Here is a 26,294-nt window from a genome sequence, read left to right on the forward strand (position 1 = left end):
GCAATGTCCTTTTGCAGTGCTTTGCAATAATTTTTTACTACCCTGCATAGCTTAGTGTCACTGGCAACAGTGTCGTTTGTGACTCCCTTTTCAGACTGTTTATGAACCGCACAGCCCTCGACCCAGATAGTCTCTGGGGATTAATTCAGGACTACCCTCCACTGAATAAAAGTATTGCAACTTCAAGGCATATGCATATGCACCACTTGTCACTGAAATGCTTTGCTCTCTTCTTCTTGTATTCTTATGTCTAGAACCATAGAATCACAGAATGTCCTGAGTTGGAAGGGACCCACAAGGATCATCGAGCCCAGCTCCCGTCCCTGCACAGGACACCCCAAATTCACACCGTGTCTCTGAGGGCCGTGTCCAAGTGCTTCTGGAATATCGCCAGGCTGGTGCCGTGATGCCTCCCTGGGGAGCCTGTGCCAGGGCTCCACCACCCTCGGGGGGAAGGACCTTTCCCTAATACCCAACCTAACCCTCTTGTAAACTATAAAGAAAATATTTAAATATATTTTTATGTGAGGTCTGACTTTTGAATTGTTTGCTCTTAATTAAGGTTGTGAGACTGACAGTCAATTACAATGATGACCTTAATACTTCTCTTTTCTACACCTTCTTTCCTCTGAGGATTTAACAATAATGGATTAAACTTCATAAAAACTCTCCGTGAGGTAGGAAAGGAATCATTTAGCCTCCACTGTTTTGCAGCCACTCTTTTGGTTTAACACAGAGGTACTTAACATTGCACATCAACTCTAGCAAGTAGATTAGAACAGAAATACTAATTAAGGCCTCAGGGAGCATTTAGGCAGGCAAAACAAAATGTTAGTGTCAGGTCTGGGGTTAATATGTGGCTGCTTCACTCTATTCACCTTGTACAAAGGCACGGACTTCTGATCCTGTGGAGGCAGTGCCTGACAGGGGTGTGTGTGTATATATATCTCTATATGTATCTCCCCTCCCACCATGTGCCTTCCCATGCAATTCTTTCTGCTCTTCAGTGAGGTAGGGAGTTCACTGAGACCTCTTCCCAAGTATCCAGCTACAGAGAAACGACCTCACCAGGGCTGCAACCACCTGTTCAGGATGTAGTGACCGTTTTTGCAGAGCTGCGCTCCCCAGCGCCGCAGCCAGCCGCACCGATCCTGCTCCAGTACAGCTGCCTGAAGTATGGGCACCCAGTGGGTCCCCATGGTGCCGAGCAGTGCCCGCAGCTGGGCTGAGCAGGCCAGGGCGGCGGACCAGGGCCAGGCCCAGAGGGGGAAGGCGTGCCCGGCTGGAGGGCAGGAGCCCGTGCCTGCCCTGGGCCCGAGGCAGCCATCAACACAGCCCCTGCATGACAGGGGTCAGACTCGCATGCCAGCACCGCCTAAATAAAACTTAATTTTTCACCTGCTAATGTTGGTTAACACTGGCAGTGCTAAATGGTCAAACATGCTCCTCCCTCAGACCCCGTTAGCCGATTGATATGTGTTTTAGTGCTTAAAAACAAAGCTTTCAAGAGTGGGTGAGCTCAGTTGTTGCATTTCACAGTGTACAGCCATTTTGCTGACAGGTTTATAAGGGCTGGCTGTGGTGCCAGGCAGCGTGCTGGCGTGGGTGCATGGTTCACCCCGGAGCAGTGGGGCACATAAACAGTGCCTGGCTGCCACACCACCTGGCTCAGCTTGTCCTCAGGGCCGTGCATATATGAGGTCTTCAGGAAACAGCATGGAAACAAGTCAATGAGGCTGTAGTACGTGTGGAAAAAACCCTACAAACCACTCAGGAAAGTTTTGAATGCATCTTCATGGGGACACTCGCTTACTTATCAGTAGGAAAGTAACAGAAAATGGCAACATAGGAGTTTACAATAGCCCAGCGAGGCAGCATGCAGCCGGCCCTTCGCATTGTGCACAGGGCTATACTGAGACACTTTCCAAAATGTTCAATTTGCCAGCGACAAAAATGCCCTTGAGAAAGGCTGTGAGAGTGTTGGGAAGGAACAATGAGCATGGGGAAGTGGGACACCAGGTCAGCCGCAGCCACCTCATTCTGTGCAATCAACCCCGTAGGAAGCAAAACACTCTGCCTTGGGAAAAGCAAGCTGGCACGGCAGGTCCTGGGGCTCAGAGGAGAGGCGAGCACAGCGCACTCCTCCTGCTGAGCCCAGCTGCTGGGCATTCAGACCGATGGAGCCGAGGGGACTCAGCAGACCGGCTGCACGTGGCAGGCGCAGCCAGCTGGCCCTGGGCCGGCTGCCTGGTGCCGAGAGCCAAGCGCCCGGGCTCCGTGGTATGCGCCCCGTGCCGGTGCGAGGCCTGGCCACCGCTGGGGTTCTGCGCCTCATCGTGCTGTGGATGTGGTGGTGTGGGGATGGCACGCAGCAGGCATGGTGTGCGCAGGCAGGCAGTGCTTTCTCTCTCTGGCTGCCTGGCTTGCCCAGGCCATCCACCTGCACCCAGAGGGACCGGCCCACGGACAGCAATGGGGAAGGCTGCAGCTCAGAGGAAAGAGCAATGGCAAAGGAAGCTCGGTGCCTTGAACATGCTTGGAATTGGGAGCCTCCTGTCCGTGGGTGGCCACTGCACCAGTGTTGGCCTCCCCAGGTCTCTCAGCCCTATTTGCTCGCTGCTTAGGCCTGTCTGGTTTCTGTGCCAGAACCTGGCTGCAGCTGGGACTGGTGGTTTGGGTTTGCTTGTTGCAGAGGGCCAGGTATAATGAGCTGCCCTTGATGGGGCTCGTGCTGCAAGCTGTGATGGAGATTTGCTTTCCTATTGCTCCTGTCCTTCCTCCCATTCACAGGTTTTGCAACCCTCTCCAGAGAATTTGTAATTTAGGGCTTTCTTCCTGCTCTTGAGGGGAACACCTTGAACTCACCGCAAACAGATACTGAGCTGAAGTTGCTTTAATTTAAACAGCAGCTGTGAATGTCATTGCTCAGGCTGTGCCCCAGCAGAAGCCTTGGAAGTCAAACTGTGTTTTTCAGGTTATAGCTACTCCCTTTTCAGCCTGCACAACCAAACAGCTGGGATGGAAAAGCAGGAGAGGCCGCAGATTCATTTATTTTCATTCCCCTTACCATAGCTCTCCAGCAGCTCTCATCAGGTTCCCAGTGTGCTGTAGCTGTGCCCATCTGCTTGCTGCTGGTTGACTGGCATGGAAACGCACAGAAAACTTCAGTTACACTTTCCCTTCTCTGTGTCATCCTTACTGGCTATGTTGCACCATGTTGTCCCTTAAAATCCCTTCTGTTTGAAACACATGCCTTGCGGCAAGGACAGTGGCATTTCCCCCTGCTTAGCAGTGAGACTGCTCAGCCTCCCCTCCAGCAGAGAAAGCAAAACCTTCACTGCGCCAGCAGCCAGATACAGAGAGAGCAGGTGACTAAGCCACCTGCAGTCAGTAAAAAATCAGTCCATTAATAAGGCACTACGCTTCCAACGTGCCTGTGCTGTATCTGGGGCCTCTACTTGCCCTTGTGTTTCCCTCCACTAAGCACGTGTGTCCCGAGAGCTGGATGGGCAGGGAGACAAGGCCAGCACGCTTAGGACCATGACAAACTTACACTGAGGGGTTCTGAGCTGCAAAGAAGCCATGATTTCTGAAAGGGTCAGCCAAATAAAATGTGAAACTTTCTTTGCCCAAAATCAAGTAACACGGCGATAAACAAACAGGTTGGTCACTACCAGGAAACCTCTGCTTGGATGAGACCAACTTCCAAGCAGAAGAATCTCAAAAAGAAAATCCCCAATGTCTGGAGGACCTGAAGGTCTAGGCAAGAAATACTAGGTGAGAAACATTATGATATTAATTGCCCACTAAATCTTTTTTTTCTTTTTTCCCAGGTCTGGTATTTGGAAAAAGCCATGGTCCTCAGAAGAGCTCCTCCCCCCTTCACCTAGCTAAAGGCACTTCTGCCTGTCTAAAGGAGCCATTTGCGCAGAGGGAAAGTTACACTTTCCTGCCATACCCAAGTGTGTATAAGCTCCAACACAGAAATGTGTCTGGAGATTATGAGGCAGTTCGAGACCCACTATCCCTTAAACCTTTCAAGAGATTACTAGAAGGAGAGTTAAATCGATCTTCCAATTAAAACTGAATAGAACCTGCAGCTAAATAGCTGAGCTCCACTCAATGGCTGTGGCAAAATGAACTCCTGTACGGACACAAAGTGCCAGCCACAGGGCAAAGGACCTTGTACTGCACACATCTGACCTGCAAAGTGGGCTGTGACCACGGAGTGATTTCACATTGTGCCCAACAGCTTTCAGATGACTCGTCAGTAACTTTTAGCTTTTTGCCTCTTGGCAGCACCAAGGACGTAAGTTACTGGTTCACAGCGTCCCTTGCAGGTGCAAGACAGTGAAGAGGGAAAATAAAGAAAGTGTTAATAATGGCTGTGAAAATTTAACTTTTATTATCTGTTCACTGTGTACAAAACACCATTCTGCATAGTGATAACTCATTTGTTGTACAGTTGACAGTGCACATCAACAAACAAGTGTTAAAGAGGTATACACTTAATGGGAAGGGCAGTGATGGCCAGTGTACATTACACGCTAAGATCCTGCGACACCAGCTGTATGTTTTAGAATGGAGAAGTACCTCATAACCACTCAATATGTGAGTAATATAAATGGGATAACAAGCATTTACCAATGAACCAAATTAAGAATGAGGACAAAGAGAGAAAGCAGAACTAATGTATCCGATACACAATTACTGGAGTGATCAACAAGTTTTACAGAGGTGGCTGAGAAGGATCCATATTTTTTCAAACACTTCAATTTTTAAAACCGTTAAAATTTAATAATAAATAACAGAATCTCACAAATCTTTAGGGGCAAAATGCTCCACATTTATTTACATATGAAATGTGTTTAATACAGTTGTAATGGACATAGTGTATAGTAACATCTGACAGCAGCAAGACTCTTAAGGAACCAAACAATTACTACTGTATATCATGCAGCTATCTATATATACAGAATTTGTTTTAAAAAAAAGTACAAAATTTTTGTTTTAGGGATACATACAAGGTATAAAATGCAAAAACAAACTAAAAATATAACTCTCACAGAGAACTATATATGAAAGGGACAGTATGGTACCTTTTTTGTACTTTGTGAAAGCATAACTAGTGATATTAGATACATGTTTGAAATGGCTGAACTAGTTTCATATGGTCTGTGCTAAAGCTGAAAGCCCCAGTTATACTTACACAGGCTGGTGTGTTAGCTTCTTGACAGTTGTGGTTGTATGTAACACTGAGCACCAGAACATTTGGCATTGGCGTACAGAGCTGGGAAATACCAACCCCTGTAACAAGGGTTAACTATCTTCTTTCAATACCAGTAATAAAGGAAAATACATAATGCTGTGTACTCGCTTCTATATAATGTGTAATAAATTACATGACAAAAAACATCATTATAAACCTATTCCTCTAATTACATCTTATTTGTTAAATCCAGAGCAGCCCAGCCCTTTTGTAACAATTTGAGCTTTGATCACAAACACCTGATGGCCTAAAAAAAAAACAAAACACTTCATGATATATAGAGTTGTGCAATTATACTTTTCAAAAGTACTTTATCATTCTAGGGTGTCTGCACCTGTTCTGGTGTTGCCACCTAAAACCAGCACTGCATTTTACATATGCAGTGGTACTTTTTTTTGTTTTTTAATATCTATTTTTAAGAGAAAGTTTAAAAGCTTCCGTAGACATTTAGAAGCACAAGTTCTTAGAATTTAATATCTCCCCTTAGTTTGCTTCCCCTCCACACCCCCCTCCAAGCACTGCCTTCTGATGCGCTTCCATTAGCTAAACTTTCTTTCACAAGCATTCAAATAAGAAACGGTTTAAGAGAACCTAAGGAACTGCCCCAGCATTCAGAACTCTGTTTTAAAGAAACTTACTAGAAAAAAAAAACAGGAACAGAACAGAAAAACCCAAATTTTCCACTAGATACCAATACAAACACATAACAAAGAGTATAAAAGTTATTAGTTTAAATATATACAAACTCTTTTCAACTCAAATACTGCTTCAATGGTTTTGAGGGTATAGACAATGAGGTGAAGGGGACACTTTTATGCAGAATATATTGCAACAGCCTGAACAGTACTGTTAACACTATTATACCTTGAACTTTCGGTAGCAAAAATGTTATTAGTATTCCAATGTGGAGAGAGATTTCTGCGTCCCAAATAATCTGATCACTTTTCAGCTGAGCTCATTCTTTTTGACTTAATGAAGGCCATGCCGTGTGTTCTCATGTGAGTGTTTAAGGCCGCTTCAGTTTCAAAAGTCTTTGCGCACACTTTGCATCTTCTGTCTGATGCTGTACTGTCAGATGACTCATCCTCATGATTGGGTTTATTTTCTTGCTGATTATCCTCCCCAGAACCATTTTGTTTTGATACTGGCTGAGGCTCCTTCAGCTTATGTACAATGAAGAGATGTCTGGAGAGGGACACGTGAGATGTGTAGCAGAGTCCACATTCCCTGCATTGGTATGAAGAGCCATCGGATTTATGCTGAGGAATATGTTCATGAAACTGAAGAAGATTTTCTGTTGTAAAGCCACAAACAGCACACTTGTGAACTTTAAAAACATTTATCTTTAGCTTCTTCAATGGCTGAGTGATTGCACCTCGTGGAGGCCTGAATTCCAGTATAGGTTCTTCCAATTTACGCTTTGGACTAGGAACCTAAAAAAAGCCGTGAATGTAAGCGTAAGTACACAGTTCTTTTCATAACTATTTGTGACTTGCAAACTTCAAAAACTTTCCCTTGGTAGATTCCATAATGATAGATTGGACATAAAATTTGTTTTGTCAGCTCTGATAGAGCTACAGTATCTAATACACTGCGTAACCTCAAATAAACGTTTGTCAGTGTAACTGCATCCAAATACACACACCAATGAGGCTTCAATTGTGTACAGAATGTAGAATATCAGTCTAAGAACTTTTCAGCACTACCTTCTGGAACTCCATTTTAATTACTTAATTACATTTTAATTACTTAATACTATTTCGTGCCGGAAATTTGACCTGACAGATTATCCCCTGATTGTTAGTAACCAAACTAACATATTGCCAAAGGATGAAACAACATGCACAATTTTTAAAACTAATTAAACATAATTTTTTATATTCTCCTTGTTATTCTTCTGACATGAATATTCCTCAAGAATCCTCTGCCTCCTGTGTAGCTCAGATATGCTCCATGATATTTATGAACACAAGGTAGGTAGCTGCTGTTATTTTCAACACTTAAATAAGAAGACAATATGCTGGGCTGAAAGACAGTTGTGTAAAGGACAACAGAACATTTTAAAAAACAGGTAGGTTTGTGTCTCTGCTGTCAGCTTCGGACACGCTATCACAGGTGAAATTTTTTATCATATAGAGCCCAAAACACTTTAAAAATGTTGTTAAACTCTGCACATAGCAAGACTTCGGACAGCACTGTCATCTTATTTTTGCTTTCCTCCTAACACTCATCATCAATAAAAGAACAGAATAGACTCTTTCAGCTGAAGGGACCTACAACGACCATCTAGTCCAGCTGCCTGACCGCTTCAGGGCTGACCAGAAGTTGAGAGCATGTTGTTAAGGGCATTGTCCAAATGCCTTTTAAACCCTGACGGGCTTGGGGCACCGACCACCTCTCCAGGAAACCTGTTCCAGGGTTTGACCACCCTCTTGGTGAAGAAATACTTCCTCATGTCCAGCCTGAGCCTCCACTGACACAGCTTTGAGCCATTCCCACATGTCCTATCACTGGATCCCAGGGACAGGAGATCAGCATCTCCTCAGGAAGCAGCAGAGAGCCATGAGGTCGCCACTCAGCCTCCTTTACTCCAAGCTAGACAAACCCAGAGTCCTCAGCTGCTCCTCACAGGTCATGCCTTCCAGCTTTGTTGCCCTCCTCTGGCCACATTTAAGTACCTCAACATCCTTCTTAAATGGTGGGGCCAAGAACTGCACACAGAACTCCAGGTGAGGTTGCACCAACCCCAAGTACAGTGGGAGATCCTGCTGTATTTTGATCATCAGACTGAAAGCAGTTTCACTGTAAAATTTGTATCAAATAAGCTCAAGGCTGGATATTTGGAATAAAGTGACATTGCTTCTACCCAACCTGTAGCTTTTCTACAGCTATGAGAAGACTTGGTTGCAGAAAATTTGAAAGGTGCTCTTAAAGCAAACCACTAAGGGGTAAATTATATTCTCCATCCCTCAGTGATCAAATCAAACAGGAAGTCTTTCCAAAAACATGTTGTAATTCAAGCATGACAGAATTTGTTGCAGGAACCTTTGAGACATTTTTTTGGATCTACTTCACAGAAGATCAGACTTTTATGGGATGAAAATGCCTGCATCTATTTAAAGATCCCAAATGTATACCCACAAAAAACTCCACTCTCAGTGACTGGAATAATCTTGTAAGTGATTACCTTTGTGTCTTCTTTTACTTCCCTTTCTTCCATATTGGTTGATTCAGTCATTTCTTTCACATCAGGGTCTTTAATGCCATGCATTAACTGAATATGTTTTTCCAACATCAACCGCTTGGTAAAAGTACGTCTTGAATCTGGGCAGTGCCTACACAAACACAAAGCAGACACGCACAGATTCAAATGTCACATGTCACAAAAGCTGTAGTATTCTGAAGAATATAAATAAGACTAGCTAAGTAAATCCAGACTAGAGTACAATCTATTAAAGACAGTGACAATGTTTTTCCAATCAAGGAAGTACAGGTAAGTGTTATAAGAAAATGAGCATAATTACAAAATAAAACTAGAAATGTTTAAGCAATTTATATTCAGAGCAAACAAGAAGTTCTCTGAAGATAACATCCAAAATGGTACAAAGCGTGAGTCGGAATAAAACCTGGGAGCATCCAAGGTCTTTTTCTTGTACCGCTGCTAACATCACCAAACTGAACAGTCTATTAGACACTTTCCAAAGTTCTCCCTAATTTAAATTTCATAGGGAAAGCAATCACCTTCCATGTAGGACGAATGCTAGCTCCAAATGTCACTTAATTCTGCATGGAAATCCAAATACTTTATCTCCTTGGAACTAGTAATTCCTTCTCAGCTCCCCTTCCAACCTCAAACTAACCAGCAGAAACAAACTTGTCTTTCACAATCTTTGCTTTGCTCTCCCACACAGAACCAGCTGCATCACTTCTAAACCTCTCATGTGCTTTTGGGAAGCATATTTCTCCTGAGCTCCAATGTTGGACTATATTGTATGGGTGTCTGGAGGAGGGATGTCCAAACGAGAACTGCAGGGGAGAAGTTAAACTGTAATACTCTCTTTCAAGTCTCTCTCTTAAGGTTTTAACTTTTAAAATGCTGTTTCATTTAACTTTATTTAAAAAAAAAAAAAAAAAGAGTAAAACTGACAGTACTCTAGGCATTCTGAAATTAAAACAGAGCACCACAATAAGCTTTCTGCTCAAAGGGTATGCAAAAAACAGGCACTTGCTATTGTCATATACCGAGAGAAACAGTGTCTAGGCTAGCCAGCTCATGTAGGTTGAAGTACAAATTAAGGGTACACTCGAAACAATCTGATGCATGGGTTGTGTCAGGCAGCCACGGTGCAGGGAGACAGGAGGTTATAAAGCACTTTGTTGGAATACTATTCTATGCATGGCAGTCTCAAGCTTCCACACCACTGGGCCCTGAGGGCCTCGCGCTTTCCCTAACAAAGCAGAGATCATGCTGCGGCAGAGAAGGGACTGGCAAGGTCTGAGCCACAGAGAAGGCTGCTGCTTGCAGCTTCCTTTTCAGACCTTCAGACTTGGTTCCACATACAAAACTACAAATGAAGAGATACACAGAAAGTTTGTTTTATATATCTTATCTGATTGACATGGATTTTTCTATTAAATTATGTATTGTCTCTCTAGTCACTTAAACATTGCTAAGGATTTTTAGACATTACACACTGTTTTATGTATGAGAAAAATACTACAAATATTGGCTTTTGTAGATTAGAAGAGTGGATTGTGTATTTGAGAGACTATTGAAAACCAAGTTCACCTCTGCAGAACTATCAGCCATGCAAACTCTCAGCTGACTAAAGTTTCAGATTTGATTGCCAAAGCCCCTGAAAGACAGCAGACTTCATGTACATGCATTCTCAGTAGCCTGCTTTGTTTCATGCATGCAAGATAGCCTAGTTTAGCCTGTCTATGTACATAAATACCTGAATCATTTGGATGAATAGGACACTGGCTTTTATACAATCAAGCAAAGAAATTCAAGTAACAATTTTTTTGTTGGTTTATATTTTGTTTCTAAATAAATAAAAGTAGAACTTACGAGCATGTGTAAACCTTCCTAATGCCTTTGTGCTTGATACGATTGTGACGACATAAACTATGGGATGAACTAAAAGATTTGTCACATTGTCGACAGGGATGTTTCTTCATTTGCTTTAAAAAAAGAAGAAAAATACCTTCGTTAAAAAAGCTCAGTGAAAGTAGTGCATATGTCGAACTTTTACTAATTGCAAAGAAACATAACTTACCAGTGTCTGGTACTGTATCTTCAAGTACACACCACTCCTACAGCAATGCTGCAGAAGCCAGAGGACCTGGACCTCTTTCAAAGCAGTGTAGCCAGCATGAGTTACACACGCTTCTATCACCAGTTGTAAACCAGTGTCACAGACTGCGGATGATGTTAGTTTCTTTCACCAAAGAAGCAAGGAAGATCAGTGTCTATCTCGGGATCAGTAAAGGCAGTACGGTGGGAGATTTGCTTTCACTATAATCTTTCCCTTCCCATCACCAAACTATGTCTGCAGTTGCTGACTGAGAGAGCTTTTATCAGTCACCTACAAGGAGGGGTGAAGGACCATAAAAAGGACCAAAGCAAAACATCACGGACACGGACACACTAACAGGGCTCAGAAAAGTCATGAAGAAATGAGAGGTATGGTCCAATGCCAACTTGAGGGACATCTGTTTGGGGAAGTCTGTGGGTTTTACATTACAAATATATTACAGTGGAAGGAGAAAGAAAAGGAAGGAAGCTGAAAAGGATGGAGTGGACTCCATCTATGTCATTCCAGCTGAACATGACCACAGGAGGTGTAGCATCTGAAGAAATAACATCTCCAAAACTGTGAACTATACAAGCCCCAAGAATCAAAGAATGACATGGTCCTGTCCCTTGAATTCCACCAGTACTAGAACTCCGTTCAAAGGCCATGTCTTATCAACCTGAGTAGCTGCAGTTAGGAAATTCCAATATTCCCAATCAGATTTCCTGCTTCCTTTCAGAGGTAACTAGATTGTTCAAGGTCGTATCTGTAATTTTTGCTGTTTTGGCAGTAACAAGGAAATCAAAACAACATTTTGGAAATTAAATACAAACATTGACCAAACAAATCTAATTGAAGACCTTTCCAGATTACTTTTCCAGTTCACTTTTCAAAAATTCAGTCAGGGCCAGGATCCCACACTCATCATTCAGTATAATGATTCTTGCCAGAATCAAGGTGTCCTGGGTCTGCAAAAGAAATGGATTTTACTGGAACCTCCCAAAAGAAATCTGGATCACGTGAACCCAGATTTCAAGTGTTCCAGTCTGACAGAGTGCTCATGCCTGCTAGTCAGGTACAAGTGAAGGAATGGACAGTTTCATACAATCAGTCAAGTATGTAGAAGGAAAATCACGTTCTTTGGTTTGCTTTTTCCTGCTCTAGCAGTGATCATAGCTTTCCTTCATAGTGTCAGTAACATTCTCTTTCCTGCATTTATTGGGAAACTGAAAAAAAACAAGTAACATAATTTTATTCTGCTATTCCAACTGAGGCCACTGAGCGAAAGACTTGGATCAATGCTTGAAATTGGACTCTTGACTCTTCTGGCAATCGCACCCAAGACCTGTCCCTATGTTCCAAAGCACTCAATAGCAAAGATTTTCTTCACAGAATAATGTAAAGGGTTTGGCTCACTTATTTTTACCTTCTGAAGGAAGTGACAAATTCCTAAACAATGGAGATGCACAATAATCCACCTGAACATTTTGACACGACAGGAGTAATTATCTGGTGCCTAACATTAATTAATAAATAACAATAACAAGAATAATGATAATAGTTATAATAATGATAATAATGATAATAATAATAGTAATAATAAATCTCAATCCTAAATACTAACAAGCTCGAGCCAAACAGAAATATTTAAGGAACTGAAAAACATCTTATATTTGTGCTCTGGCTGCTGAGCTTTATGTTGATGTTCATATTCTCCTTAATGGTTACATTAGTGAGGAACAGCTACAGACAAGCCAGTGGAGATCTGTAGAGGTGATGTCATTACTGAAAATTATCATTTACTACGAAGTTTAGAGTGAATGGTGGAAGGTTTGTACCCAGGAAAAAGTGATGCCTGGAATGGCTAAAGGAGTAAGAGCGGTTACAGTGAGATGAAAGACATTTTGCTATGAAGAGCAAAATCACACGGAGTGTGGGGAAGTAATGAAAAGCAGTTCTGAAAGGTCGTTCATGCAAATGTGAAGCAGCCCATTTGGAGACATGACATGGTAATTTTATTGGGGATAGTCAACATAATGCTGTTAGAGACGCAATACTGTTCAACCTAGACTTCCTTTTCACGTTTAAAGGCCAATTAAAATAAAAGGAAATCAACATATTTTGCTCTTAAATTGTTAAAGGTGAAAACATGACAGTATTTACAAGCAGTGCATATTCATTAATGTTAATGCAGTAATCAATACCTTTTGCAGTGTGGTTTTGCAGTATGCTTACGACTGCAATGCTCTGTGAAGAATTTATAAAATAAAATAAAATGTGAAGCCCTATGAAGCCCTATTAGAGCTTCTATCAAGAAACAGTCCTGCACCATGCTGTACAAACAAACATACAAGTCCAACCAAGGCAGCCGTGTATCTTTGCCAAGGCCACTGCAGAGTGGAGATACGTCAAGTGTTTAGTTGGAAAAGCAGCAGGAGGACTGTGCTCAGTAGGACCCAGTCTGTCTCTGAGCACCAGGGGCACTACCTGGGGTAATCGTCTATGACACCACACTTGTTCTAAATTTGTTGGGAAAATTCCGGATAGAGACCCAAATAGGATTTTGGATGCATTAGTTTCTTCAGTGGCAGCCAAAACCAAAAAGAACTACAAAATGAGTTCTCTAATTAGGTGCAGCAGGACCTGTTGTACAGCATCTTGTCTTTACAGGAAGAAAGAAGATATTAAATTAGATGCACAGCAAGCTGGAATTGATAAAGCAATTCCTGCTTAGAAAACATCTGTCCTTTCACAGAAACACACATAGAAGTCCTAGGAAGCTCAGTGTATGTCTACCTGGCTGAGTGCAGACATACACAATCCAGTTTCAAGCCAGGAGTTGTACAGACTGGTTAGGACCACCCTTTGCCTGGGCTAATAACATTTATTATTTTTTTTTAAACAGCACTTTTAAGATCAGGCAGAGAGCCACACCAAGGTGGCTACAAATTTTCCTACCCTAAAGCTGGCTTACCTTCAATCAGCTCAAGAAGAGGATACAGAGAATATGCATCTGTCTGTGTAGATGTTTCCCAAAAAGGTCTGGAAACTCAAGAATCTGTCCAGAGGATATACATGGCAATACCTCTCCTATGAATAGCTCTGAATAATCCAGCCTGGGATCAGCTAAGAAGGGTTACACTCTGGCCTTGCAGAAGCACCAATTAGAAGTTTGAAACTAATTATCTCCAAATACCTTACATGACAGTGGACTTTGTGACTAGCTCATGAATTGCTTAATTAACGCTTTTAACAAACATTCTGCATAGATCATTTTAGAACATTTAACCCACACCTATCATTCTTAAGAAAAACAGACTATAAATTAATTGCATTATTTTAAGATCCATATCACATGCTTAGTTATCTTATGCTCATTTGTCTCTCTAGAATAAAATCTATCATTACAAGCTTAGTTTCTGAACATAGTCATTTTGAAAGCTAACAGTTACTGAACATTTCAAGAGGTCTGGAAGGAATGTAGCAATTGGTCTTTATCACCCATTTCTGAAAGACAGGGAATTGTATCTCTATTAATTTTAAAATATTGTTGGTCCCCATGTTATTCAAGGAACCAGCTGAATAGGGATGAAAAATAGCACATAAATGTAAGCAATGGAACAGGCCTTTAGGCCAGTACTTGAGTGCAACAATTATAGTTCATAGTAAGGGCTGTTCTTGAGGTAACATTGCACATTCTTATCAAAATCAGAGGTAGAAAGATACATATTCAAAGCTAATATTTAGAAGCATTATCAATGTGTTACTAACCTTATTTTACATAGTGGCCTTCTGCCACTTTGCTGTAGATGTGATTGGACTGGATATCATTTGCTAGTTCACTCTGAAGTGACAGTTTCATAGGGGGTTGTGTTGTTTGTTTTTAAGAACTGCATCAATGTAAAATGCATCTGGTCTTGAACTTATTTCTGTTTGCTGGTAAAAGCACTGATGAGTTAATATTTGGACTAACAGTCAAAATAGAGTGGACCAACAGTTTATATGCTGCTAAAGAGACTGATTTTGACATAAAATTAAACTATGATTGGATGAGTGTTACAGGATCAGAAACAAGAATTCAGTGCATAGGCATGCCACAGGGACTGTAACACTTTTGTGGAGTTTCTTTATAGACTCTACCCAGTGTCAGGAATATACCTGCTAGGCTTGAAACTGAAGCAATTAACAGTTCCTCAGTGACTTCAATGGACAGAAATGCAAAAATGGTCTTTTAAAGCAACTGGAGAAATCAAATAGAGACCACGTGATCTTAGCTGTTTGTCTACTTTTCATGCCCTCAAGCTGTAAAAGGAGAACCAGGTAAAAAAAAAAAGTAGTTATGTGAATCATAATCCTTTGGTTTTGTGCGTTTCATTCCAAGTGGGACTGGTAATGTAGCTACAGGACTCCAGAGCAGGAAGGCTGAAAGAATGGAGTGGGAGTTACTGAAGGCAAGAAGAAACATGGAAAGAGTCTCCCGTCAGTCAGGCTTGGGTGCTATTTGCTTGAAGTTGTCATAAGAAAATTAGAGATGACACTCAGTAGTCTGGCATTTTCAGCTTTTCCATAAAATGTTTATAAACAGGATAAAATAATCTGCACAACAGCTTTAGAGATAAGCACTGTAATTTGAAGGGACACAGAAACCTCCGGAAATGTGCTACCATTTATTATAGCACATTAGCATCCTGAAAACTACAGATTTTCACAAAGGATGATTCTTCTCCACTTAGACAAAATAAGTCTGTTATCCCTTCCAGTTCTGCTCTTACATTAGCACAGTACATTAGTTTAATTCCCTGCTTGCCAACTGAGGAAAGAATCAGATGCTTTTCACTAGCACGCAGCGAAGGACAGGACTGGATAGCAGACGACTGCTGTGTGTCAGCATTGGGCTGGTGCTTGCTACAGTCTGTCTCCAATGCAGCTAAGAAGGGTCCATCCAAGGATCAGTTTCACTATTGCCTACCTGCCAGTCTTTTTAATTTAAGTGGAAAAGCTATGGGATGCAGCAAGGGCATCAAGCTGTCTTTCTGCTGACTTGAAAATACAGAATTCCCATACTTCATTTTCAATCCATTTTAAGTAAGCTGTCTTAAATCCAGCTGCTTTAGATAGAAAATTCAACTTGTTCAACCCAGCTGACGTGTTGGCTGAACCTGCAAGCATAAGATGAGAGCAACGGCTCAACCTTAGAGTCAGTCTACCTTTAAACTGAAATGCTCATTGGACCACTAGAACAAGACTCTATTCCCTGAGCATAACAGTTAATGAATTTTCAAGAGAGAGAGGGAACTGAGAAGGCACAAATGAAGACATGAAAACCTGGATCAGATTAGATAATTGGATGAAACACTGCAACATCTTTCACTCCTTCCATCTTGAAGAAATTTTGGTACTGGATGAACAAGCCTACAATTAAGTAAGAGCGTATGGATTTTCTCAGTAGAACCATGTAGAAAATGACAAAAACTAAGCAGCCAAAGAGAGAAAGATGAAATAGATATAAGAACAGAGAAGAACAACAGGAACTTAAAGGAATCATTTGCAAAAACACAAATAAAGTTGGAAAAAATTACTTCATATTTCAGGTTTAATTAACTTTTTTGTAACTGAATATTATTAATTTACCTTTCCATGTTCTTTCCTCATGTGAGAGATGTAAACGTCTCTCTGAGTGAAGAGCCTATCGCACTCCCAACACGTCCAGCCAGGATTAGCAACTTTTTTAGGTTCTGCTTTCTTTATGGGAGAAGGAGACTTCTTCTCCAACTTTTCTGTTCCGTTGACAGATTTTGTGTCCTCTTTGTTGTGACTGGCTGAGTTCTGAGTTGTGGGTTTAGTACTGAGAGGCAGATTTATCCCCAGGTTTGGTGGCCCCTCTACACTTTTCAAAGTTCCATGCATAGACTATAATAAAAGAGAAAAAAAAAGTACAAAACTAACATAGATGTATACAGTTGTATTGACAAAATGCAAAGACTCCCTGAATCAAAAGTATTAATTTACTTCTTTGTCATACTATTACCAGATCACATTCTTAACTTAAAGAAACATGATTAAGTAAAGGCAAGGCCTAGAATAAAGAGGAGCTAGCCAACAACAGTAACAGACACCATCTGTCTAAAGAGGAGTTTTCTTCAGTGGCGAGATAGTTTCACACACACACACACAAACAAAAAAAAGAGTAGGTTAAGTTTAAATTGCTGTTTAATAGAGAGGAAAAAAGGGCTCAAGAAGTACTTTATGTTAAGTTTAATTTCTTGCTTTACTTACCTAACGTATTAGTTGAGCATCCCCATTTCAAACTACGACTAGAGATTTCCAAGAAGGAAAGGTTTTTACTGACAAATTTTGCATTGGCACGTTGGTAATTAAGAAAAGAAAAGAGAACTCTGGAAAGATACGGCAACTATATAGTTTAGGATATATTAATATTTTATGTCCAGGCTGAGTTAAGCCCTTACTCCATGCTCAGGTTATGAACACTGTAACTTAGGACTACATTGCTAACAATCCTTAGAAGGAGAAGTGTGTGGGTCCCCAGGATCAGGGGATAGCTGAGGGGTGTCTAACAAGCTGTTCTCAAGCATCCTGCAGCTCTTAGGTAATGACCCTTCCTCACTGATTTATTTCTAGACTTTAAGTACAATCAGGAAGAGGGAAAGAACTCTTCTACCTCCTCCTTCCCTGGTTTCTGGAGCCAGTGTCATATGTTGGTGTGATACCTGAGCCTAACATAAAGATGACTAGTTCAGGAAGACCTGGCCTTCAGCTGTGCGCCGGAGTTTCCCATATGAACATGGACACAACAGGAATGAGTCGGCAGGGTTCTGGGCCAACAAAGATCACTGCAGCTCAGACATCACATACTGTTGAACATGGGTCCACTACCCAGGTCTCTTTTGTGTCTAAAGACTTGCCAGTGTTCTAATCATCTAATCTACCGACCTTTATTGTAACTCTCCTGGATGATATGTCTAGCCATCTCAACATAATTGCTTTTCCTACAGGTAATCCCAGAAACAAAAAACCATTCAATACATTCTTGATTCTGAGAATATAGGAATACTATCTGATACTCCAATAAAATACTTCAGAGTATGAAGTTCATTTGTAAATCCTGTAGCTTTGGGGACTACCCGCTGGCTCTACAGCAAATATCAACCTAATCTGTAGAATATGGTCTTCTATTTAACAACTGTTAAAAGAAAAGCTAGTCATTAAAAAAAACTAAAAATGTTAAAAAGCAAAGCACATAGGACAAACTGTCGGGCTCTAAGCATAAACTGAAGTTGTGTAGTAAAGGAAGAGGCTGCCTTTAGTATACCATTGCACCAGGACAAGAAGAAAGCAGCACAGGGTAGAGGGGAAGGAGGTTCCTATACAATCAGGCAACTGAAGATTGATCTGTAGCTTCCATGCCAGCTTAACTTGTCAGCATGTAAAACGTTAGCACCTAACTTTCAAAATGTCTTTTAAATACAATACTTAAAATGTAATTTCTTATTTGAAAATAAACAAAAAGCATTAAAACATAACATGGAGTCACAGTGATCACAGCACATATCACCAGCAGAACTGGGAGTGTTACACCTCCAGTCCAGACCTTTATCACCCGTTCTCACTAGCTTATAGACATTTTCTTGTAGCTGGCCGTTATAGGAAAATGAGACAATATGTTGCCAACAAGAAACATTCACATTGGCAGGAGTTATTCTAGGTTATTTTTTGTAGCTTTAAACAACCTCCTTCTGAGCTTCTTTCTATCCCTTTCTGTTCTATTTTCATCCAGGACCTCTCTGCCTTGGTAGTTTAAGTCCAGCCACACCAAACAATTACTTTTTGTGCAGGGGGGCTGAGCTCTGCCTTTGTCTGGCACTCATCCTCTCCCCGAGTCCTTTTTGGCTTTTATCTATACCCTGTTACTGGTTTTTTCATTCCCCCTTAACTGAAGACCAATTTATACTATTCTGCTGCTGTCGCTACCTCTGTACACACATCCTAAATGTAAAAGCACTAGCAATTCTGAATAAAAGCGGTAATACTGCTACTGCATGTGTATATCCTAATCCTCTAATTTTATTCTCAAAAACGTCTGAATCATTTATAGTGAAACGTGCTAAAAAAACACTGGTTGAAAGTGCAAATACTGGCATGAAACACTAAAGCCAAAAGAGTTAAATAGTCCCCAGTCGTAAATAACTGAGAGTACCTTTATAATGAGAGATGCTGAGCAAACCTAATTTCTATAAGAATAGCTTCTGGCCCTAACTACAGTCAGATCATGCTCCTAAAATAGTTGTTTTCAGGCCTTAAAGAAGTAGTTATGTACAGCTATAACAATATTTTACAATAACACCTGAGCCAAGAAAAACTAATTACATAAATAAGACATATACCACAATAGATGGAATTTGCCTATTTGGTTAAAAAATGACAAAATACAAGCAGATCAAAGGAAACAGAAAATAGGACTTTGCACTCCTGCACAAGCGGACCATTTAAGATACCTGGCATAAATGTAAGACAATTCTTACAGTAAACATTAAATAGTTCAGAAACAAAGAAAACATCCAGTCCTTCTATTTCTGAACGCCTTGGGTCAGCCCTTCCCTATCTCCTCTTCAAGTTTAAGATCGGCTTTAAGACCAACTGTTTTTTTCAAGACTTGTGATCTTGTTTTCAACACAGCTTCAGAGATTTCTGAGGTTACAAGTGCCATAGCTGAGACTAAAATGCAAAATGCTTGTTTTAGCAGACAAGAAACATGTCTGGTTTTCCACTATTCTATATACAAATTTTACTAACTCTTGTGTGTTGCTGCAAGAGAAGCCCACTGACTTAAGTGCTACCATTCTGGATTGCCATACTTTGCAATGGTGTAAATAACTTCAGCCAATACCAGGTGCCAGATCACATTAATAAGGCATAAGAAATTTCAGCACTGCTAACAGGTTTAGTATATATAAAACAAGGTAACACAGCATATTTAAAACACAACACTAACAAATTATAGCCAGGGGACTGCTGATTCTTAGTAACATGATTTGCAAGGATGACAGTAAGTCTTCTGCAGTTATAAGTGTATTTGTAAGAAAATCCACTTCAAGTTTTTTCAAAGCATGCATGGGTTCATATTCATATGTAAACACAAACACAAATAACCTCTACATCTATTAAAGAAACATACTGGTTCCTACCGGTGAGTTCTGAACATCAGAGGTTTGACTTCATAATGTACTGAGCATTCTTGACTCCTAACAATTGCATACTTAGAATACTGTAAATAAGGCTCAATACTTATGAGGACTGGACTAACTTACTTCACTATACCCATTATTTTTTTGATAAAATGACCTCCTGAATGCAATGCACTGAGATACTCCTAGTATACCAAAATCAAGTCATATAGAAAACCTGAGTTAGTGATTACATCACAGATACACTGAAGATGATACAAAATATAGTATTTTAACATTTGAGAACATTATTCACAGATCACTCTTTTGGAATTACTAACATGTCTCTCTTTCACCAGACCTCTGTTATTCTGTGCCTTTTTACAGTATTTTCTCACAGCATATATTGCATGACAAATGGTATCTAAGAACGAAACAAGAGAAGATGCCTACACACCTTGATATGATCCATCATAAGCTGTTTCTGTGCATATAGAAGAGAACAGTCTGGACACTTGAAAACAGACACCTTCTGGTTTTCAATGTGCTGATCAAAGTGGCGATAGAGCAAAGGTTGTAGAGTAAACACAGTGTCACACATAGAGCATTTATATATTATTCTAAAAACAGAAGTACAATAAACAATGTCAGTCATGTTGATGATCTATTTGCAAGAATCATGCTGTTAACTTTTTTTCTCAGCAGAGATAAGATCTGACATGTGTTTAAGCAATCATTTCACACTGCCCGAAAAAAGTTAACATTAAACTAATTCAAAACATCCTCCAATTTCAAAATACAGGAGCAGTACAAAAACCAGAAAAATAGAAAAAAAAAATCATTAAACAGTGCAAGCAAGAAGCGAGAAAACAGCATATGCCACTTACATATATAATACCAACACCTACCTAGGACACTCTGAAAGTTAAATGTCTTCAGTTTCTGAACTCACATTGTAACTGAAGGACAATATACCTGTTTCAGGTTGGAAAGGCAATACACTTCAAGGGAGTGATTGATCATAATTGGTAATATACTTCAAGATAAATTATTTTTGGCAATGTATACGGCTTGGAACCTCCTGAACACCAAGCCTAGACTCTGTTAATGCTCAAAAGCTGAAACTACACAGGACGGTCTTTCCCTGTTTTGCAGTTACATGCCCTTAAGAATCTGTCTATCGAAACAATGTAGAGACCACCAAAACCAGAACTTCCTCTCAAAGCATATGCGACTCTTGAAATTAGCTACCTAAATCTCCCATTCTGATAGGCAGTATTCTATTGCTATTTATGTTTTAGTAGCTGTGTAACTGGTGAAGCAGTGCATTTATTAATATAATTTTAAAAGTGCTTTAGAAATAAATGTACTAGTTAACAAAGAACTAGGTATGTACTGGACATTAAAAGCATAGTCCCTGAAAATAAATATGATGGCCAAAATTCTGTATCACAAAATCCTAAGAAAGTTATTAAACAATCTGCAAATAGTTGTATTTTAGCAGATCCTTGTTAAGTGTCTGTCCAACAGACAAAAAACATAGGAAGACCAGAAACATAATCCTCTGATCTAAATGCTGCAACAACTACATGACAATAGTTTGAAGCTTGTTTCATTTTGCTGATGATTTTGTAATGAAAAGTATAGTTTCAATTGCATTCTACATAATTATTTACTTGATACTTTGCTTGCTGTTTTTGCTTATCTGCATGTTTGATTGTATTAAGAATGATTTCTCTGGCAACTAAAGGTGAGCAACAAGATTAGCCATTCAAACTGCAACCCTTTAACGTATCTGCTTATAAATAGTAAGTAATTCTATTCTTTCAGAAACACCACACTTTTTTTAAAACTTGGAATATGAATGGAAAGAAATGACACGTGAAAGAAAAGTAACAAAGAAATTTGGCATAGATCATCAAATGAGAGAGAAATCTAATCCATTAGCCATCAGTAGCAGTGGTACTTCAGAGAAAGTTCAGCTAAAATAAAAGAAACCCAACAGGTCTTCAGTACAATGACAGGCACTTCCTCTGCAAAAGCAGTCTTCCTAATCCCATCAATTAGAGGTTGATCTCTGTCCTAAAGAATGACTTTTCATTAAAAAACAACAACAAAAAGACAACAAACCCTGCTTGCGACAATGCTGAATTTTCTCATTATCCACATAGATGTTCCAAGTCCTTTCCATATCCCTCTGAGCAATTATCATCAATACTACATTGTTCAAGAGCTCTAAAGACCAATCTGCAATGTGTTTTGAGATGACACGAACATGGACATCGCTTCAACGTCCAAGCCGTTCAACGAGTCCAAATATTTGAAATAATGACAAATTGTACACTTAATCATATTAACCGTGAAAAATATTATTTTTGTGGTATATCAAGTGGTCCCGGTTTCTTACACATGCTAAGATAAATCTATTTATTCACACAGCATCCTCTGCCGACCTACATACTATTGTACTGCTTTCCATGGTGAACCCTCTGCATGAGATGATATACTTGGCACAGGCACAGCAGCACACACACCTGCTAGCTTCACCTAGTGAGCATGGAGTACTTAGGAAGGGGAGCCCGCTCCCCGTCCTCTGACCCCCCACATTACTGTCCATAAAAGCTTCTTAAACATTATTCAGAACAAGTATTTTAGTTTGTGACATTATTACTGATCTATACCCCTTCAGAACCCTAAATTCTTGGACAATTCCTGTATGAAAGGTGTTACAGAGCTTGCCAGAAATAGGAAACAATTCTTGATAAGAACTGGTAAGAAAGCAAGCCCAGGCTCCTAAAATACAGTTTTGCCTCATGTACCTCACATCAATATAAACCCACAGATCTTACTAAGTTTTAACTGAGATCCTATGAGACAACTTCTGGGGAAAAAAGTCAATGGATCACCACGCCAGCAGGTCAGCTGAATCAAGCACAGACAGAAAGAGAGAGAACGTGAACCTTCTCCAGGCACAGTGCTATTACAGGCACATGCTGTGGGATGCACTGTTCAAGCTCTAAGGGTAGAAAGAGCCAAAGGATTCACTATGCAAGAGATCATTTCCTTCGGCCACAGCACACAGAGCTACGCAGCTCCACCATCTTGGTCCCATCTCAGCAGAGCAGCTAGAGATAATTTAAAGCAGTGGTTTTACTGTCAGCCCTCTTCACCCAAGAAAAAAACCTGGAGGTTCCTCAGAAAAGTACTTGCTGCAGTTCTGTAGTGAATCTGCTTGTAATGTCACAAGGTAGAGAGCTGGTACTAACCACACACATTCCCTAATCCTGGGGCACCAAATATTTTTCTTCTGCCCCTTACATCCTGTCTTTTATAACACTGTCTTACATCTCCATCGGCAACTGTCCAGAAGTCGGGAAGCATCGAGCTGGGCTACTAACTAAGCAAGCAAACAAGCCAAGGCACAACACTGTATCATAGCCTTGTCCCTGGCAAGGTGATTTTCACCCTTCTGATTCATTGCTCACATACCACTGCTAACATCCAGAACCCCAGCATTTTGGTGCCTGTTGCCGAGTAGTCTATCCCATGGCTAGGTGCTAAAGAGAGATGAGTAAAGTTACATTGTTCCAGGTTAACAAGATGTAAATAAAGACTGGCAGAATTAAAAATAATTCTCTGATTATTTCATGATGTATATTTCTATTAGAACCGTATCTTGCAAACAAAATTACACACAAGACATTAGAAAACCTGCTTTATGATCTGTAGTAGAACTAGACAGTGATCTCACCTGGAATGATTTCAGGTCTGTAGTATATGAATTTATCACCACGGGGTTACACAATTTAATCAAATAAACTATGATCTACTATATGCTTTGGATTCTTATTTTATGTAAAGTAAGGAACAGAAGACTACAGAAATCGCTGAGGTTGGAAAGGAACTCCTGAGGTCGTCTGGTCCAACCCCTGCCCAAGCAGGGTCAGCCAGAGCTGGCTGCCCAGGGCCACGTCCAGTTGGGTTTTGAATGTCTCCACAGACTGACACTCTGCAGCCTCTGAGCAACCTGTTCCACTGTTCGACTACCCTCACCGTAAAAAAGTGACTTTTTGCGTGCAAGTGGAAATTCATGTGTTTCAGTTTGTGCCCATTGCCTCTTGTCCTGCCTCTGGGCTTCACGGAGAAGAGCGCAGCTCCCTCTTCTTTGTGCCTTCCCATATGGTATTTATACATATCAGTAAGGTCCTCCTGAGCCTTCCCCTCTCCAGGCTGAACAGTCCCATCTCCCTCAGCCTCTCCTCACATGAGAGATGCTCCAGTCCCTTATTCATCCTAGTGTCCCTTTGCTTGACTTGCTCTGGTATGCCCATTTCTCTCTCGCACTGGGGACCCTGCTCTGGGTCCAGTACTGCATGCTGCGCCAGAAGCACTGAGCCCATCCCTCGACCTGCTGTCAGTGCTCTTCCCAAGCCCTTAATGACCACACCCCTGGGTAATGCAGCACATACCAGCACTGACCTGAGCAAGTGAATCTGCTAGAAAACATCTGACATCTTTCTGAATGTATCACATATTAAAATTATATATCTCTAAAAACACTAGGAGCTGAATATATATATTTTCTATGTAAGCTAAAAGACTTCACCCTGTTTCACTATCAAGTTCACAAGAACTATCTAATAGAGATCCAAATTTCACAGAATCACAGGTTGAAAGGGACCTCAGGGATCATCTAGTCCAATCTTTCTAGGAAGAGCCCAGCCTAGACAAGATGGCCCAGCACCCTGTCCAGCCGGCTCTTAAAAGTGTCCAACATGGCCGAGTCAACCACCTCCCCGGGGAAATTTCAGACAGGTCTCTTGAGAAAAGACTGTACTTGGTTGAATTCATACCAACATACCTAATAGCACGACTTGTGACTGTATCCACTTTGAATATTTCTTTCAGTCACATTCAAAAGCATTATTTTCAATCCTAAACACATGCAGCTGAGTATGATGGTTTGTTTTATAATTGAAGCATTCAGTATATAACGTGTAACAGCTTAAAACCCTGCCCAAAGCTTAAAGGCAGTTATGCTTAATCAGGACACAATTTACAACCACCTCAATTCAACAAGGCACTTGAGTGGGGCAGGCAGTTCAACTGCAACCACGCCACCATCAGGGTGGTTACTCAGTAACTGCTCCTGCCCCATGGTACACACAAAAACAGGCGTGGTACATGCACTTTTTCACTTTTCAAAAATCAGGTTAACAAATTCACATATTCTCTTAGACTAGATATGGACGTTACCTCACAGGAAAACACTTTCATATCACATAAACGATGGTTAGCGTTTTGAAAGCTTCTGCACCAGAGTATGGTATTTCTCCTTCCCATAATTTTTTCCTCTGAAAAAATGGTACCTGTGGGATAATATACTTTGTACCAATAGTACAGTCCATATCCACAATCTGGGTTGATAAGAGTTTTGGATATTGGAGAAAAGATATCGGCCATGAAAAATATCTTAGTGCTCTTCCCATGAAGTTACACTGTTTACTGTTTACATATAAGCTCTGGTTTCCCATAAAAACCATGTAGCATCTTAGGTATGCTACAGGAGAGAGCTTCACAAAGTTGAAAGATCGGACAGCCATTCATTTCCCTATATTAAAATAATCTAAATTCATCCCACTGAGAATCACTGCACATAAACTTCATTTTTCATACACCAAATAGTTTACTGTACCTGTTCTAAAACAACCATTTGTAATGTAATTGTAAAGCACACAGTTCCAGTAAATGCCAGAGGCACACAGCCATTTACCCAGTGAGCCCAATTCCTGTAAACAAAAAAGTGTGAATCAGTGAAGAGTCCCTCAGGACCGACTGGCCCCAGCCCGCTTACAGGACAGGAGTGACAAATCTTCCCCAGCCACCCTGACACACTGGGTCTTGCTTTCAGCTGCACCTCTGTGATGCCCAGAGGAACACCCAGAAGCCAGGCTCCACGGCCACGCAGAGTTCAACACCTGCCTACCGGGTGATGTCTGAAACTCACACTCAAGGTTCAGACACCTTTTATACACTCAGTGATAACTCAGAAGCTCCACATTTCCAAACACAGAAGGCTACTGTACCTTTCGTTTTAAAATCTTTACTTCAGAAGAACAAAAATTTAACTGAGTTTATGCCGTCGTATCTATAGTGTTATATGACTATATTACATTCCTACTTTTCAATAATGAATTCGCTAAGCCTTCAAAATGTACGCCACCCATATACAATGTAGATGCTAGGTAATACGATACAGATAAACCAGCAGCAGCAGATCGGTCAAATGTGACTGTTTTCCTCAAATACAACAGCGCTTGTCAGCTCTACTCAGTGCTGGTCAGGCCACATCTGGACCACTGTGTCCAGTTCCGGTCCCCACAACTCAAGAAAGACAAGGACAGACTGGAGAGGGTCCAAAGCACCACAAAAATTATCAAAGGGCTGAAGAAAGACTGAAGGAGTTGGGTCTCTTCACCCTGGAGAAGGCTCAGGGGGATCTCATCACAGTGCTCCAGTACTTAAAGGGCAGCTACAAATAGGATG

General features: G+C 40.8%; 1 protein-coding gene across 14 annotated transcripts in view; it reads right to left on the reverse strand.

Annotated features, from left to right (window-relative positions):
• Positions 1-4,388: 4,388 nt before the first annotated feature.
• ZNF532 (zinc finger protein 532) overlaps positions 4,389-26,294 on the reverse strand; it is a 51,250-nt gene continuing 29,344 nt past the window's right edge. For all 14 annotated transcript variants that reach the window (XM_064439203.1, XM_064439205.1, XM_064439191.1 and 11 more), the window contains 5 exons: positions 20,206-20,368; positions 16,198-16,476; positions 10,341-10,453; positions 8,457-8,604; positions 4,389-6,702 (listed from right to left, as the gene is read on the reverse strand). In XM_064439203.1, coding sequence (XP_064295273.1) covers positions 6,208-6,702; positions 8,457-8,604; positions 10,341-10,453; positions 16,198-16,476; positions 20,206-20,368 — 1,198 coding nt within the window. In that variant the 3' untranslated portion in view covers positions 4,389-6,207. The remainder of the gene's footprint in view (positions 6,703-8,456; positions 8,605-10,340; positions 10,454-16,197; positions 16,477-20,205; positions 20,369-26,294) is intronic.

Source organism: Phalacrocorax carbo, chromosome Z, assembly GCF_963921805.1.
Source record: "Phalacrocorax carbo chromosome Z, bPhaCar2.1, whole genome shotgun sequence".
NCBI classification, from domain to species: domain Eukaryota; kingdom Metazoa; phylum Chordata; class Aves; order Suliformes; family Phalacrocoracidae; genus Phalacrocorax; species Phalacrocorax carbo.